The 16,891-nt window shown below is 40.9% G+C and overlaps 4 protein-coding genes across 4 annotated transcripts; 2 read left to right on the top strand and 2 right to left on the bottom strand.

Annotated features, from left to right (window-relative positions):
• Positions 1 to 509: 509 nt before the first annotated feature.
• BDBG_16226 (uncharacterized protein) lies at positions 510 to 996 on the top strand (the record flags this gene model as incomplete). The annotated part of the gene is made up of 1 exon (XM_031724222.1): positions 510 to 996. Exon 1 carries the CDS (start codon positions 556 to 558, stop codon positions 994 to 996), a length of 441 nt encoding a protein of 146 aa, XP_031576113.1. The 5' UTR covers positions 510 to 555.
• Positions 997 to 7,032: 6,036 nt separating this feature from the next.
• Positions 7,033 to 8,636, top strand: BDBG_00899 (uncharacterized protein; the record flags this gene model as incomplete). Its single annotated transcript, XM_031720099.1, has 4 exons — positions 7,033 to 7,156; positions 7,218 to 7,324; positions 7,400 to 8,381; positions 8,503 to 8,636. The coding sequence occupies 4 exons, from the start codon at positions 7,033 to 7,035 to the stop codon at positions 8,634 to 8,636; spliced, it is 1,347 nt and encodes a 448-aa protein (XP_031576112.1).
• A 1,646-nt stretch (positions 8,637 to 10,282) lies between these two features.
• Positions 10,283 to 11,065, bottom strand: BDBG_16225 (uncharacterized protein; the record flags this gene model as incomplete). The annotated part of the gene is made up of 3 exons (XM_031724221.1): positions 10,283 to 10,779; positions 10,865 to 10,960; positions 11,032 to 11,065. 3 exons carry the CDS (start codon positions 11,063 to 11,065, stop codon positions 10,283 to 10,285), a joined length of 627 nt encoding a protein of 208 aa, XP_031576111.1.
• Positions 11,066 to 11,072: 7 nt separating this feature from the next.
• BDBG_16224 (uncharacterized protein) lies at positions 11,073 to 14,304 on the bottom strand (the record flags this gene model as incomplete). The annotated part of the gene is made up of 4 exons (XM_031724220.1): positions 11,073 to 13,405; positions 13,480 to 14,025; positions 14,102 to 14,132; positions 14,230 to 14,304. The coding sequence occupies 4 exons, from the start codon at positions 14,302 to 14,304 to the stop codon at positions 11,073 to 11,075; spliced, it is 2,985 nt and encodes a 994-aa protein (XP_031576110.1).
• Positions 14,305 to 16,891: the final 2,587 nt, after the last annotated feature.

Genomic DNA, 16,891 nt, shown 5'->3' with positions numbered 1-16,891 from the left:
TAAGATATACACTACTGTATACTCTCTATCAAAGACTTTCCCTCATTCAGAGTCTTGATATTATAGAGAATATAAAGTCTGTTTCTATATGATAATGTAAATATTGTCAGCAGGATGTAGAGAAACTGGTTATTTATATCTCAAAATAGAAGACTTTATCAATGATTATATCAATATAGAGTTAATTCTCAAATTCAATAGAAACCTAGTATTGCTGTTCTCAATCCCTTGCAGAATCTATTGAATATTGAGCTATTAAAACTAGATTTAATATATCTCACTGTGCAGGGATCAAAGGCTCAGTCAGACCTTGAGATATACTGATTTTATAGTTGTCGTGTCTGCTGATTATGTATTGAGTACAGTTGCTGAGGTATCTTTTTGTACTTTTCTGTCGGGGATGGGCCAGATTGAGAGGGGTGGTACGAGGGTGAGACTTGGCGTTGATGTCTAGATACACTGAAGACAGACCGCGGAGGTTGCACTTCAGAAGTGGCCGTTGATTATGTGCTTGATATTATCACCGAGGTATCTTTTTGTATTTTTCTGCTGGGGATGGGCCAGATTAGGAAGGGCGGTACGAGGGTGGGACTTGGCGTTGGTGTTTTGGAACATCAAAGATGGACAGGGTTTTCGCGGAGGTCGCTCCTCAGATATCTCCACAACTACAGATCGGGGATCTTCCAAAATCGAGAAGATTGGTGCATATGGCTAGGTCTCTTCACCTTACAATTTGTATGGCACTTTGGCCCGGGGTTGTGGTGTGGTAGGGGAGAACGGGGGATAATCCCACACAGGAGTTTCGAACAACGTCCGGTTCACGTTTGGCTGGATAACTCCACCACCACACAGGGTATGCGGTCGGCGATGGGGTCAGAATGCTCGTATGATCGAGGGCTTTTCGATGGATCTATCGGCGGGTTCTTATTCGAAAAATCGAGCGAGTTCGTGGTGATGCTGATGATAGAAGAATGTATGACTGGAAAGATGTTTTGACTATGAGATGAATATCTCGGGCAGATGCTACTGATCACATGAATTCAACAGCATGCAGTCTCCAAGCGTTCACCATTCTACCTGTTGTATGGATTGCATCCGCGCATCCCGGAGAATGCTTCGGAAAAGGTGGGGGAGGGAACAGCAGTTGCGGATGCAACAGTCACAGACACAACAGTCACAGATACAACAGTTGCAGATGCAGCAGGAACAGCAGTTACAGACACAGCAGTAGCAGTTGCAGATGCAGCAGTCATGGACATGAAATCAAGATTGAAAGAGATCAGTTATATATGCACAAAAGCTAACAAGTTACTTCTGAACTGAGCAATTCAATTGAAAAGAATATGAGACTCACTTATCAAGAAATTGAGTCTCAAGATGAGAATGTAAGTTCTCATATACAATGAGAGTTCTGAGAAGTTTCAATCTAGATGATTTGAGTCATATAAAATACTCAAATCACATTCTCTGAGAACTTATACATTGAAGAAATCAGAGAGACAGATCTTATACAACTTAATCAATGATTTATAACTTGTGAAAGCAAAGATGCAAGACCTGAGTAGATTATAATCATTCACAGCACTATTATCAGCATTGAAAAAGAAGAAACTTATAATTGAAAAGTATTACAAAGTAAGAGAAATTATAGATGCTTACAAATCAGATAATCTTACTTATTTCAATCTTTTCATGATTACAAGGAAAGAATGGGAAGAAATGAAAAAATCAGATAAATATCACACTTTAATAAGTGATGAGACTGTAGCTGATTGTACAATAACATACTGCAGATAGCAGACACAACACAGTAAAGAGCAGTCTCAAAGTGACAGACTTGCATGTGAGTCAGGTTGCAGAAGAAAAAGAAATTCAGAGTTAAATTCAACTGTTTACATCAGTTCAATTACAGAGATTACAGAGAATGAATTATCTGAAACATTCATAAATGTGTGAGATCAAGCCATCTCAACTTCTGAAGATGCTTAGAGATTGAGTGAGATTAGTTTTAATGAGCTATTCACTATAGTAATCTAAGTAAGTGAAGAGAGACAGTATAATATGTAAGACAGAATTACAAAAGATAAAAGCTGCTGAATCTAGTCACTGAATACTGTATTATATAGAGATTACATAAGAGTAGTGACTAGCAGATAAAGAAAAAGTGTAAGAAAAGAAAAGAAATAATGAATTGATCATCAATTATAAGAGTTAACTGTAAAAGACAAATATTATTATATACATCTCATTCATTTTCATACACTATATATTTAATCTATTTCCAACATCATATCACCTGAAAAACATCAAAAATAAAGAAAATCTCAAAACTCAAGATCTGTAAGAGATTTGAGAGCTGTAAGCCACTCTTGCAATAACACTGTACATGTCTTCAATTCCTCTATCACTCTGTGTACAATATTAATGTCATTTATCACAAGATTGGCTGAAATGCCAATATAGAAATGTGTATGTATATACATAGAGAAATTGAAGAAGAGTATAGAACCTGCAGAATCAGAAGCCAGAGCAGAGAGAGTAAAGACAGAAGAAATGAAAGAGAGAGACACAGAATTGAATAAATAACAGTAGAAGTCACTCAGCACTGAATACTTACAACTCAGTGTACACACAATCTTTCTCACAGAGAAGGAAGAGAAAGCAACAGAAGAAGCTTAAGAGTGAGAGAGAGTAGTCTCAGTGACATTATCATCTTGAATTAGAATGATCTCTGATACTGAAGTAACTAAGAACTATTATTAGTGTATGAAAATTGTAAACTCAGAGATGAGAACAGTTATTGAATAAACACTCACTGATCTTAGAGTTGTACATATAATTACAACACATACAAGGCTTCTCAGAAAGAGAGAGAGAGACACAGAGAAATGCAGAAAGTAGAATGCAGTGTGTGAATGACTCATTCTCATAATAACATCTCAGACAAGATATATAAGTCTTATATTCATGAGTGTAAAAGAGAATAACATCTGCATTCTCATTTCTGAAAATATGAATATCTTTCATCTGCATCATGAAGTTGAATAACAGATGTCAGAGAATAGACTGATACAGATCTATTATTCTGAAGAAATTTATCAGAGTGAATATTCTTATAATATTGAACTTTACAGTTATAAAAAGCTTCTTAATATCTGTGAATATCATAACTTCATACACAGTAAAACTTATAATGATTTTTTCTAAAAACAGAAAAATCAGTATCAGAAAGAAAAGATGAAAAAGAAAAAGACTTATAATCTTAATACTATTGAGAGAGAAAGTGATTCTCTGATATGAATGAATAATTGTCTCATCATAAATATTTAAAATGAATGTAATAATCAGCATTTATAACTGAGCTTCAGATAGTTATATTATACACAGTCTTTGTACAATAAATTGTTCTGAGAGTCAGTAAGAAGAGCAGAAGTATATACACTGAGAAATGTAGTTTATTAAGTCTATACAATATCTTCTTGAAATGAGAAGAGCTGATAATGAAAGCAGAGACAGTAAAACCAGAAGTAGCAGAAGTGAGAGTCACAGGAACAGAGATAGTGAGAGAGGGAGAATCAGACACAGAGACAGATGCAGAAGATTGAGAGAAAGTAACAGAGAAAGAAACAGAGAGAGTAGAAAGAAATACACAAGACTCAGTCACACATGACATAGACAATTTCTTCATTATTATGTTCTTCAAGTTCTCAATCAATGATTCAACACTGAGTTCACTATCATTAATGAACACAGATCTGTCAATATATGAAGATTCTATATAAATAAAAACAACATATCAGCATCTGCATTCATGCAAAATTATACAAGAAAACACAATCAGAAACCTGCTGAGAAGGAAAAGATTAAGAGTGTATAAGAAGATGAAGAAGATGTGTCATTCATAATAGTATGTTCTGACAATCATTAGAAGATAAATAAGTCCTAATCATATACATTTCATAATGCATTACACTTACTGCAAATAAACTGCCTGATATAAGCACTACAATGACACTTATTGTGAGAACAGAGAGTCATCACCAGAAACATGTACAATGTGATAAATGAACAGATGAAAAGAGTTGAATAGAAGAAGAGATAGAAATCTTGAATAAGATAGTAATGTTCAATAATGATAATGATGAAGAAGATGATTGAAGAATGAGAAAAGTTAGTAAATGAGTGATATAATATAGTGAAAGTTTCTTTGTGAGAGTGTATGCAGAATGCTAGCTGAATCAGAGATAGATCACATAATTGTGAAACACTAGTAATGAGCTAATCTGCATGAAGCTAGGGTGTACAACATGGTCATGTGGGCGTGACTGAATCTGATGAGAGAGGATGTGGTTTGAAAGAATGTATGACTGTCAGATAATAACGCGGCCGCTTCTGAACTAGCTTATGAGTGTAAAGAGGGTCATAGCAGCCACTAATTAATTTAGCGTATGATATTACAATATATAAGAAGCCGGCGTACGCCTGTAATCGTACGCTGGCAAGCAACCTTTGAATTATATTCAGTAGTCTCTCTATCTTGATAATTCTTTGTTGAATATAATATTTAAAATTCAACTTGGAGTTTAACCATACTTCTAGCTATTTGACATTCAAACTGGGTTTAATCTCTTTATTCAAAAGAGTTAGACTTAGTTCTTTCTCATTAAATCTGGAAAAAAAGTGAATTAACTCAGTTTTATTCATATTAAATTGAATTAGATTGATATCTGCTCTAACAAAGATTTTCTTTACTACTTTCTCAATCATTTCTAAATTCTCTTTGATTATTATTGACTGTAGAGTAGATCAATATCCTCTATATAACTTGAAGATCTCATTATTTTCATCTCTCTATTCTTGAATAGATATGCAGTGTATATTGCAAATAAAACAGGTGAGATTGAAGATTCTTATGATACTTCTATTTTTATCTCAGTTTTATCTTATTTTCTTCTATCAAAGAATAGTTGTATAATTCTTTTGAATATAAAATAATTAACTCATTTTATTAGAGAAAGTGACAGTTTTAATATCTTCAAAGTTTGAATCATCTTAGACTTTGAAACATGATTAAATGCATCTTTTATATCAATAAAAACTGCAGTTGAGACCAGGTCTTCATGCTTTGCTACTTGAATATCATGAATAACTGAAAGAATAGTATCAATTGCAGAACATTGTTTTCTATCTCTCATTTGTTTATTAAATAGAAGAGAATTACTAATAGAGCTTATAAAAGATAATCTAGTAGCTATTATCTTTTCTAAAATTTTTCTCAAACAGTTCAACAGAGATATTACTCTATATAACTTAGAAATTGAAGCTTTTCTATTAGATTTTGCAAGGATTACTCCAGTAGCTTCTCTCCAGCATTCAGAGTGATACTCATTTTTTAAGAGATTGAAAAAGAGCTCAAAATATTCATTCTTCAAGTAGGAATATGTGTTTTGAATAATTAAGTGATTAATTGAATCAGGCCCTGCAGCAGTCTTAATTGAACTTGAGAATATTACTAACTCTAGTTCATCACATGTAAGCTCAGGCCATTCCCAGTTATTTTCATCAATATATTCATGAAATGACATATTCTTCTCTTCTAAATGTGATGAGTTTTGAAAGAGAATTCTCATAAAAGCTTGATATTTTTCATCAAAAGAGTTTGCTGTATACAATATATTCTGAAATTCATATTCTAAGATTGAAAGCTTTGCTACACTTCTTGTTTTAGTACAGTTGAAGGCTTTAAAGACTTCTTTTTCTTATACTTCTTCAAGAAATTTATTTCAGCAATCTGTTTTGACTCTTTTAATATCTGAAAAATATTCATTTTGAATAGTTTTGAACTCTTCATCATATATTAAAGAAGCGGGATTTCTTACAATATTACATCTGAATAATGTTATAAAGTGATTGAAAACTGATTCAAACAGTCTGTGAGATAAATGAAATCATTCATAGAGAAGTAATAAGCTGTGTGAAACTGCAACAGAGTCTTAACATAGCTAGACTGATTATATAACTGTATCTGAGATCAGAATCAGGTTTTTTGATAGTCTTATTACTAATTTAACTGATTTCATTACACAGTTTTAACATTAGATAGTAGTCTTATACTGTCTTAGTAAGACTTACTATCTACTCTTATTACATTTTTTAAATAAGATTATGATTTTCACTTCTCAATTTAAATTATTTTTATTGCTTTAAATGACTTTAAATCTTATTTAAGTGTTATTAAAAAGCATTACTTTTTAAAAAATTAAAAATAGTCTAAAAAAAACCTTAAAATGTCTAAAAATAGTAACTTTATATCAAGAATGAGACTAAATGAGACTAAATGAAATTACTTTCTCATTTTTTTCAAGTCATGATTTCATTTTAAGATCTGATATATAGTTACTTTACATGTTTTTTTAATAACTAGTCTCAGCAGAATTCATATCAAGAAATGTATAAGATCAAACTAAATAAGATTAAATGTGAAATTCATAATCTCAGTAATAAGTCTAAATACAGCTGAAAGTATAACACAGATCTTTAAAATTATTATTAAACTTATTTATTATAGTTATTCTTTAATTTATTACAGATATTAATGAGCTCACTATTACTTTCTGTTACACTTTCAGTGTTTCTGAATTTCTTTTTCTATACACAGATATGTATTTCTTCATCAAATCTAATATTCTACTGAATCTTAAATTAATTATAGATTTAACTATTTATAAAGAGATATTTAAACATGTTTAATAATATATGAAGATGTGATTAGCATATTATCAGTGATTATTCATAAAAGAGCCTCATAACCTGTTAGAGGATAATGTTATCATCTATAATCTATCTAGGGTGAAACTATATATACGTTGGGTAAGTTGGGTGGCACGTGATTAGGGTAGGTGTAGTAATCACCAACATAAATACGCCACAGGCTGTAAACATTCTTTGTGCAAATCAGGAAGCCAACTTCATCTTTTCGCCGTCTAGTCCCTACTCAATTGAAGTCCCGTTACATAGAATTCAAGAGGCACAATGTCACGTCCTAACCCAGCCCAACGGAACCTGACACTGACTGAGGAGCTAGAGAGACTGGAGCAGTCTATAACATTGACCCTGCAAGGTGCAGTTCTGCCATCATCCGCGCTCTGCGTTATCCGTAATGACATGAAGAAGCTAGACATATCAAGAAACTAATAAATATATGTGCCACTTTATAGAAATTGATCACAATTTCAGCCGTGCTCACAGGATAGTTACCACAAGCATTCTTCCCACCGTTGAACAATACTCTGGGCAGTCGAGAGAAGTATGGGAGGGGTCAAAGGTTGGCCGTCTCCAACAACACGCAGTCCGCAGTGCAAAAGTGCCACCTATTATAACTAACTTATAAATAAATTAGTTTTGGAAACAATTCTTTGAGTCTAGTGCCAATGTGTCGCTTTCCGGCTACGAAGAACACCCACCCAGTGACAGCGGACAGGAAGGCACTTACACTGAGAACTCTACATACACCACCCGCACCTCCACAGACGAAGATGCTGCGGCATCATATGCCACTCCGTCATCTGAATCGTTAAACCTCCACCACCGAGATGATGCTCCGGACCTCTCTTCCCTCACAATAACACCATCCCACAGCACCCTGCGACCAAAATCACATTCAATACGGGATGAGATCGACGATATTACCAGCTCATCCATCGACTACCCCTCCTCCTATGAAACTCTCCGCCACGAATGGGATGACACCCCCTCCCAATCAAGAAACGCGGACCCAGTCACTCCTGGGAGGTCACAATGGACCCACGGCGGCGCACGAGACACGGCCGTAACGCCAACAACCTCAGCGTTCGCCCCACTCACCCCGCATCAGATGCCATCCACATCGAAAAAGGCCGGCAAGCCAACAGATCCCGTCCTCCACCGCGTCCTAGATAAAACCTACCGTATCCAGGCAACACCCCTCGCCACTGCCCGCAAAACCTACGGCCACGATACCCGAGGCATCAGCACGCCCAGATTCAAGCCCAAGCCGGGCTACCTGGACTCCTCACCCATCTCCAGCCCTGAAATCGAAGTGCCAAAACTTCACTCAGAGATTTTCTCGTCCCCGATCAAGGATGACGACGACGATGATGATAATGATAGACCACCTCGTCAGCGACGGCCAAACAAACCATCCCGACTCCCACGACCGGGCATAAGCGTGCTTGCGCCAGCCGAACACAACCCTTCGCGGCTGCCAAATAAATCCGGAGAATGGCCTAGTGACGATGACCTCGATGACGACGATGAAGATGACCCCACCGCGCTGTTTGGCCATAGTCCACCGAAAACGATCCAGTTTCATATTCCGCAGAGCAGGCTGCTTCAGACTCCAGGTATGTTTTAGCAATGGCAACTCACTCACCACCTTATATGGACAGGTTGAGACTCAGCGTTGGGGCGAGGGAAAGTATGCTTTGTTGCAAACCAACTAACTGAGAAAATACAAAATCACAGCGAAAGAAGCCTCCAAGCGAATCGTTTCTGAACTCCTCTACACCGCCGGTTGCGGCGATGATATCACGGACGAGGATGAAAGTAGCCCTAGCGTCATTCGTCGCGCAGCCGGGTTGGAAGACGAGAGCTTCTGAATAGTAATGATAATACAATAACAAAATATACAAGGCATAATAAAATTGCCATGCGCACTTTAAACATATACCGTTTTACTACTGGACGCGGTTAAGCGGATCTACTTGAGTAAGTTTGTATGAAACTCTACGAATAAAACTCACAGATTATAGCTTGGTACCTGTGTAAATTTAACCAAACGATTAAGGTATATGGAATGTGACGGTTGGAATGGCGACCCCCAATGATATTCCCGTGGTTGCAAGATATCTTCTTGGATGCACCCGTTGATATTGAAAGAATATCAAAAAGAAGGAATAGGAAGGATGATAAACAGCTGGCAAAGTTCAGTGGAGGGAGGCGCTTAGGTGCGAAACTAAAGAAACTGGATATCTCTTCTCACTACCTCTCAACTACACAGATGCAAAAGTAAAATGGACTCTTCCCTAAGAAGGGGAGCAAGAAAAAGTTAAAAAAAAAAAAAAAAATCAAAAGAAAAAAAAAGTAAACTCATTTATCACATATGCATCTAGTTTTGAATTTCATCATCATTGTCATCATCATTGCTATATACAGCACTAAGCACCAAACATGAAGCCAGGATGTGGTGATTGGAAGAAAGAAGAAAGAAGCTATTTGTGAATGAGCTAACTGTATTACATGGCATCACATGTGAGAAAACACAACTTATGAGAGCATGCAGAGACTGGATTCATATAAGACTGAACAGCATGTCCCTGAGAGTTTTAGGAATTGGGAAGTTTAGAAGAAGATATAAATATTGGACAGATAAATGGATATAAAGGAGGAAGCATAGATAGAATAAAACATAAGATGGGAAGAGAGGGAAAAAGGAAATTGATGAGAAGATGGAGTAACATATTTCACAACCTGAGTGAATCATGCCACTCTCTGTTTATAATGTACCACTGCACAAATTTAGTATGAGAAGGTACAGTACCACCTTATTGTATTTGTCTCATTTGTCTCAAATTCTCTCATACCAAAAAATAGTGGAGTGGTACGAAGTGATCCAGGTTGTGGTGAGAGAGATGACACAAAAATACCCTCAAGGCATGAAGGCTGGGTATCTCCGCCAGGAGAAAGAAAACCAAGCAAATAATGGATAGTAATAATAACAATGATAATAAACAGGCTTTATAAGGGCAAGCAAGTTCCATCACTTTTTTCAGTGCGCAGTGTTTAGTAAGGACGGGAGGGATGGTATATAGGCAAAAAACAACTTTCAGGTGGTATTTGATGGAATAGCAATGAACACGAACGTGCGACAAAATGCAGTATAAGATTGGAAATGTAGGTAAAACAGCAATAATAAAAAAAAAAGGGGGATGATTATCCAATCTAGAGGATGATTCCATGGCTTCGTGGGAGCAGCCTCATCAACTCGGATTTCATGTCCCGTTAAAATAATGGGGAAAAAAAGCGCAGTGGTATGAATGCAAGCAGCAGCTCGAGTAAACGCAAACGCAAAACCAAAAAAAAAAAAAAAAAAAAAAAAAAAAAAAAAAAAAAGAGTCATTCATCCAATCGCGAAAAGTAAATAAACCAGAAAGAAAAGTAAAAGAGGCCAGTGATGAAGCAGGAGACCAAGCGGAGTAGTGAAAATGGGAGAGAAAGGCGAAGCAAGAAAAGAAACAAGAAAAAACTAATCCTGCATCCCCATGAATATATCCTGACAATTGTCAACCAAAAACTGCAACACCTCATTCTTCTTATTCACATCACTCATTTCCCGACTCAAGCTCTCAGGTCTCAGAATCGTCGGCGCAAACACCACCGCAACATTCAAGCTCGTCATCAAATTCTCTTTCTCGCGCTCCACAACGCGCCGGAGATGGAAAATCAAAAATTCAAGTACGTCGCGGTGTACGTTTGGCAGAGTCAGGAGGGCGCGACGCATCACGTCTATACGGGCGGAGGCTGGCGTAACGCCCGTGGCGTCTAGGAGTAGGTCGTAGACATGGTATGTGATTAGCGGAGTGGGTAGTTTGCGGAAATACTGTTTCAGCGCTGAGGTGACGGCGTGGATATCGAGATCTGGGTCGGAGATGTCGTAATCTGGGGACTTCTCGAAACCATCTCGGATCATCTGCACTTGAGAGCTACCACCGGATTTGCGGTAAATGCCCTCACAATCCATGCCTGCGGGAAGTCAAAAGTTGTTAACATCATCTACAAGGAAGGGTTTTGAATGAACACAACGAATGAATAAGTTTTGGGTCCGTACCTCGGAGCTCTACTTCCTCAATACAGCGCGTGACGATGCCGGGAATTACACACTTCTCAACTTCGATGCGTTGTTCAAGATCGCAACCAAAAAGTGCTGAGCGAGAGATCATAGTTAGCATGCTAAACATTCAAGCGAAAAGATATTTGTTTCATAATAGTTCTCACCATTAGTATTATTATTAACCTCAACAAGCCCCATTGTGCTGTCAGTGGAGGGCGCCTTCCATATACCACCAGGCTTGGCCTTTTGGTTGCCGAAAAACCCAAAACCTTGGCGAGACGATTCTTGCATTTGAGCGCGTGAGGGTCCTTCCACCCCGCCTTGCGATGATATGGATCCATATGGGGGCAGTTTCCGTAAAATGGCCTTCTCGTTGCTGATATTTGCCTTCGGCATAGTTGAAAGCACCCTTGAGGCCCTTCGTCACACCCTTGGCAACATGCTGGCCACCTTTTTTCCAATTGAACTTGCGAACCTGACCCTTTCGGATGCTGACAACCTGCGGTCCTTGAAGGAGGGCGGGATGTTCTGCGTCTTCGGATTGCGTATTCGAAGTCGAGACGTGAAGGTCATTCGACGGCCTAGGTTCACGACCCTCAATTGAGGCGACAGAAGTATCCTTTTGGTGGGAGTAAATACCCAGGCCGTTGGGGGCCTTGCGGCCACCCTCCCCGATGGAGTTGGTATTAGCCTTGTAAATACCCTGGATTTGGTGTGCCAGCTCGTTATTAAGCTCTGCAAGTTGGGAGTTCTTAAGGGACAGCTGTTCGAATTCCTGAAAGCTCTTATCTTTCATACGGCCAAGGCTGGACAACTCTTCAAGTATATCATTCCGCTTTTTAATCAACTCTTCGATCTGAGGGGCAAATGTATCTTTGAGGCGTTGTACTGACTGCGCGAAGTCGCGGAGTACAGCTTTGTTCAGTTTCCCTATATCAACGGCAGTGCCACTTTGCTTCTCCGCTTTGATGTGTTCAGTAAGAACTTCCAGCTCTCGCATAACGATCTCCTTCTGGGCCTCGAGGAATACCATGGTGGACCGTTTCTCGCGAAGTTCAGTATTAACTTGTTTGATATTTGTCGAGGAATTAAGCGAAGCCTCCAGCTCTGAAATCCTCTGATCCTTCTCAATAATCTTCTGGCGCTCTCTTTGGAGCTCGTTCTTGTACCAGGCAAGCTGGTCCCGATGTTCAGGGGAACTGGTATTTGGGCTGCTCATGTCATTTGCATGGTTACTTGCAGTTGAGGGTGACTTGGGCCATTTCTGCTCCTTGGAGAGTCGGGCACCTTTATCGCTAAAGCTCCTTCCATGACGGACTGAGTTTGAAACACGCTTTAGGAAGGATTCTTGGTTTTGAAGATCCTCACTACCAAGAATCCGTGCCATGTCTTCGTCCAGGGAGAAGTCTCCAGCCCCACTATACCGTAGCAATGGGGAACCACCGGCATCAGCTTCACGGTGACCTTCCGAATGCAGAGTGTTCACAGATTCATGACGAGAATGGGATCGGCGATGGCCCGAAGGTTTCTGTTTCGATACATTGACGGATGCAGTGCGCTTATGGGGCGAGGGAGTGGAGCCTGGAGCCAATGTATCAGAGGCCCGCTTAGATACAGTGGATTCAGAAGCCTTGGAACTCTTTGCATCCGACGATCTGTCCGCTGTGGGAGGAGAAGGAAAATTCGAGGATGTGGGGGGCGTCGCATCATTCGTTCTACTAGACGTAGGGGGTGTAGGCTTCATGGTAGGCTGCATTTCTTTCTTTTGGAGAGATTGATGCAGTTTGGCCTCAAGTGAATCGCCTCTTTTAGGCGGGTATTGCATTCCCGGTCTCGAAAGTTCGGCGGTCCCATTCTCCTTGGAGCGAGATTCCTGTGAAAAACGTGAAGGTGTTGAATCTAGTTCTGAAGCGATGGGCGTTTCTTTGGCGGACCGGGCGGAATCTCGAGGCGGAGGGCTCATAGCAATGTCATCATTCGCGGGGAATTCCACTCTAGCCGTCAAGCTAAGGTCGGATAGAGATGCGTTCCCAGAGCCTCCCGACTTTCTACCTTTGGGGACGTCCTGCAATTTGAATTTATCTGTACGACCCTGCATATCAGCTCCAAAGCCTGTCTGCTTCTGAACTATGCTCTGCTGGCGGATATTGTCGTTGTTATTAGAAGACGATGCTTGAATTGATGTGTTGGAATTTTCCGTGCTAGCTTGGCGTTTGTGGGAGTCTAGTTCTGCAGGACGCTTCTCCTGGTATGGGCTTGGTTGCTCAGAGGATGCCCCAGAGTGACTCGGGTCCTGCAAGTATCCAGGTCGGTCGACAGGCTGCTTTTTAGAGCTGTCCCTAGGTGCATCCTGACCAAAATAGTCTGGTAGTGGGCCATTGGAAGTTGCTGACAGAGGATTAGGGGAGTGGGGTCCACTGGGTGTAGGGTCAAATGCAACAGGAATCAGGAACTCTTCCCCACCGGATGCATTAGATTTGTGTGAAATAGCAGAATGACGATTGCTTTTGTATGTGCTAGCAGGGAGGATAAGATTGTCTATTGCAACACAAGTGGTTAGTGAAAGAGCATATCGCAAAAATGTTGGGACTGTATATGAGTAAATGGCGCACCTTGGTTAACGGGTTTGGATTCGGGAGATTCCACATTTGCATCATTCCCCATGTAGCTCCTTCTCACCTCGGACCTTGGATGAGAAGAGGGTAATTCAACGGGTGCTTCAAAGTATGGATCCACTGAGGGGGTGTCCAATTCCGCCAAACCATTGTTCGGAGCAACGGTTGGAGGTAGTGACGGGAGAGATTTGTCAAGCTGGACATTGGGGACCTTTTGCCGTTGTCCTCTGGCTGACCGTTTCCTTCGTCGAGCCATCAGCGATTCATGGCAGTCCATACAAAATATACCCTGAGATGTGCGCGCATATCGAAGATTCTCGATCTTCCGTTTGCAATTTCGACACTTAAAACAAGTGGCACAAAAAGCCTGGTCGCCAGTAAGGATGGCAAGGTCCTCAATCTTATTCCCGCAAGAACTGCAACTGTACGTGCAGTTGTTGCAAATGAGGGAACCATCGCCGAGTAGAAGGAGGTTTGCGTCCGAATCGAGAAAGGTACCGCAGGTGTTGCATCGAAAACAATCGATATGCCATCGTTTCCCAGCTATTAACTAAGGTTAGCCTCATGTCCCACAGGAAGTGCCAATTAATGGGGTTGGTGATAAGACGTATGAACTCACCTAATTCGAATGCTTTGCCTTCTTCCAAAATCTTATATCATATGTCTATTAGCAAAGGAAGAAGACTCTAGTAAAAAAGGAAAGCAATTTAAATCAATTTGGGACGCAGGGAGTGCTCAAAGCCATACCTCACCGCAGCCCTGGCATGGAAATGGGATATCATCGTCCAGAGGGGACTCAGGGTTGCCAGTTGGCGACTCCATCTTTCAGTTTTCTCTTTTTAAGTCTCTGGCCTTTTATGACTTCCCAATTCTTGTGGCAGCGTTTTTATTGTATACCAGTCTGGGCGAATCGCGAAGTCAAATATCCGAAACCATTAAAGTTCCAGACCCAGCAATGCAATACGGATACCTGCGTATGGCGGGGGTGGCAAGGATCAATGCCCTTTCCTTCAAGGCTCGTCATACAAGGCCTTCCATATAATAATGAACGGGGTCAAGACTGTTGGGCTGAGATGCGCGAATAGGGTGAATAGGGTAGAGGTAGCGAACGAATATAGTGAGGGGACAGATTGGAAAGGGCGGGGGGAACGAAGGGGGTGGAGGTGAGGACGAACGACAGACGGCTGGTGGATGCTACCGGGATTAAGGGCCAGATAAAACAATAGACGAGGTACAAATGGCCAGTCTGATTGGAGATGTCATATAAGGAAGTGAATGGGGTTGGGCGCAAACGAAAAGCTGCGTGGTCTAACTTTTTGGGCTACAGCCGTATCAGTACAAGTTAGCAACACTGTACACAGATCATCTGAGCGCAAGAACACACACAATAATAGATAAGACGAGGAACAACTAGATGGGTGGACGGACAGCTGGGAATACGAAACGCGCTAGGGGTTGACAGGCGATGACGGGCCGTTGACCGGTTGAAGATTTGTGTTTGTTATCTTCAAAGAAAGACGACGGAGGTGGTCGGGGCGGACCAACGCTTGCCTAGCGAAGGAGAATAAAGGTATCGATGGATGGGCGACGGGCGACAGGCGATGAGCGTGTGAGGTGCAAGGGCTGCTCTTGGGCTAGCCTAGATCGTCTTCTCAGCGACAGGTAGCCCTGGCAGCGGAAGGGGTAAAACGTTGATGTCAAATATAACCAAGATGTGCAGTACTACTGTATGTACGGGACGTGGGGGAGCAATCGATCGACTATGGATCCCAAGCCAACAAACAAACGATATAGTGAGAGAGAGAGAGAGAGAGAGAGAGGAGAGAGAGAGAGAGAGAGAGAGAGAGAGAGAGAGAGAGAGAGAGAGAGAAGATAGGGGGAGGAATAATAATAACTCTCCGTCTGCCCCTTCGTACGTGCAGACGGGCGGAGTGGATTCAGTGGAAGCGATCAGGGGGAGGGAGGAGAAAAGAAAAAAGACACAGCGCGACAACGTGCGAGTTACTACTACAAATGGGCAGCGTGGAGGCTAACTAACTACCAGCAAATCCCCAACAACAACGCAATTCTGCTTATTGTGTGAGTGGCATTAATATTATTCAAATATAATCTACGTATCTTTCTTATCCACATGCACCAGCATACACAGGTGACGTTTCGGAAGTGCAACGGCTGCTGCTGAGCAACTTGGTGTTCTTTGCTGCTGTGAATCCCCCTCGATATATCTCCTGTGGCACGCTGTTAGTTATGGGATTTCCGCCTCTACCTAACAACCACGCGAGATGACAATAATGAAGAAAAAAAAAAAATTTAAAACAATAAAAAATTAAAACAATAAAAAACGCCAGCAAAAGCACGGGAGCGCACGATGCTACCTAGGTCCTAGGTCCTCCCAAAGTTTAAGTAACTTCGCTAGGCCCAATGCTAAACAGCCACTACTGCACCAGAACGACAACCCAAAAGGGCTGAAAGCTGCGAATTAATTTTACTTTTTATATCATGATTAATATTAACTGTTATTTTCAGGGGACGAAAACTGCAAGGGATGGAGAAGACGAATTCGAGTCTAACAGACTTCAAAACAGAACATCATCACATCACGGACGGGATAGCGCTCGAAAAGCGGCAGATGGGATATTTCCGTGCTATTCTTTCCCCAGGTACCATTACATTCTAGCCACTAGGTCGAGTTCCAGTCAAAGCGAAAAACTAGGGAGTGGAGTGGGTTGTTATCTTCTCCAGCCGGTTATCCACACTACCCTACCGTTTCTATTCTTGAATATTCCCGGTCCTCGCTGGCAAAAAGGAGCACGGAGTCGTTATTATTATTGCCTGCCTGCGGCGTCTGTACTATAGTACGTCTGTGCCGTTCAGACATCCAAACAAGCCCAGACTGGTCTTTTCTCTATCGCTCCTTTTCCATAACCAAGGGCTGTCGTACCCCGCTGCCACAATCCTCGTCCGCAATCGTCATCATCGCTATTGATTATTGATAATTTGCGAACTGAACAAGAGTCAGGACGCCTCCATCCACAATAAAAATATATATCACTTTCTCCTTGCAGACTAGCACTAAACGACGGGGCATACACCCCAGCCTAACCGAATATTGAGATGGCTGTTGTTCGGCAGAAGAAAAAGGCGGAAACATATAGTGCTTAATCCTTCCCCTCGAATCTCCAGATTATGACCTCGAGGTCGAAATTGGTCAAGGGTCACGGCCGGGGCTGCAATGGGGAATAAATCCCATTTCCACTAGCGAAAACACAAGAGAAAATGGTATGGGTTCGGAGCGGATAGTAACAGGGGAATGTCAGAAAAGCAAGAAGAATAACTGAAGCCCTCCTCATCAGCACCCGGACAAACGCCTTTGTGGAAAGCAGCGATAATAATTAGCGCCAAGAGCAGC

This window comes from Blastomyces gilchristii (genome assembly GCF_000003855.2).
Source record: "Blastomyces gilchristii SLH14081 genomic scaffold supercont1.2, whole genome shotgun sequence".
NCBI classification, from domain to species: Eukaryota; Fungi; Ascomycota; class Eurotiomycetes; order Onygenales; family Ajellomycetaceae; genus Blastomyces; species Blastomyces gilchristii.
The sequence above is the reverse complement of the archived record's forward strand: the minus strand, read 5'-3'. Positions and strand labels throughout refer to the sequence as shown.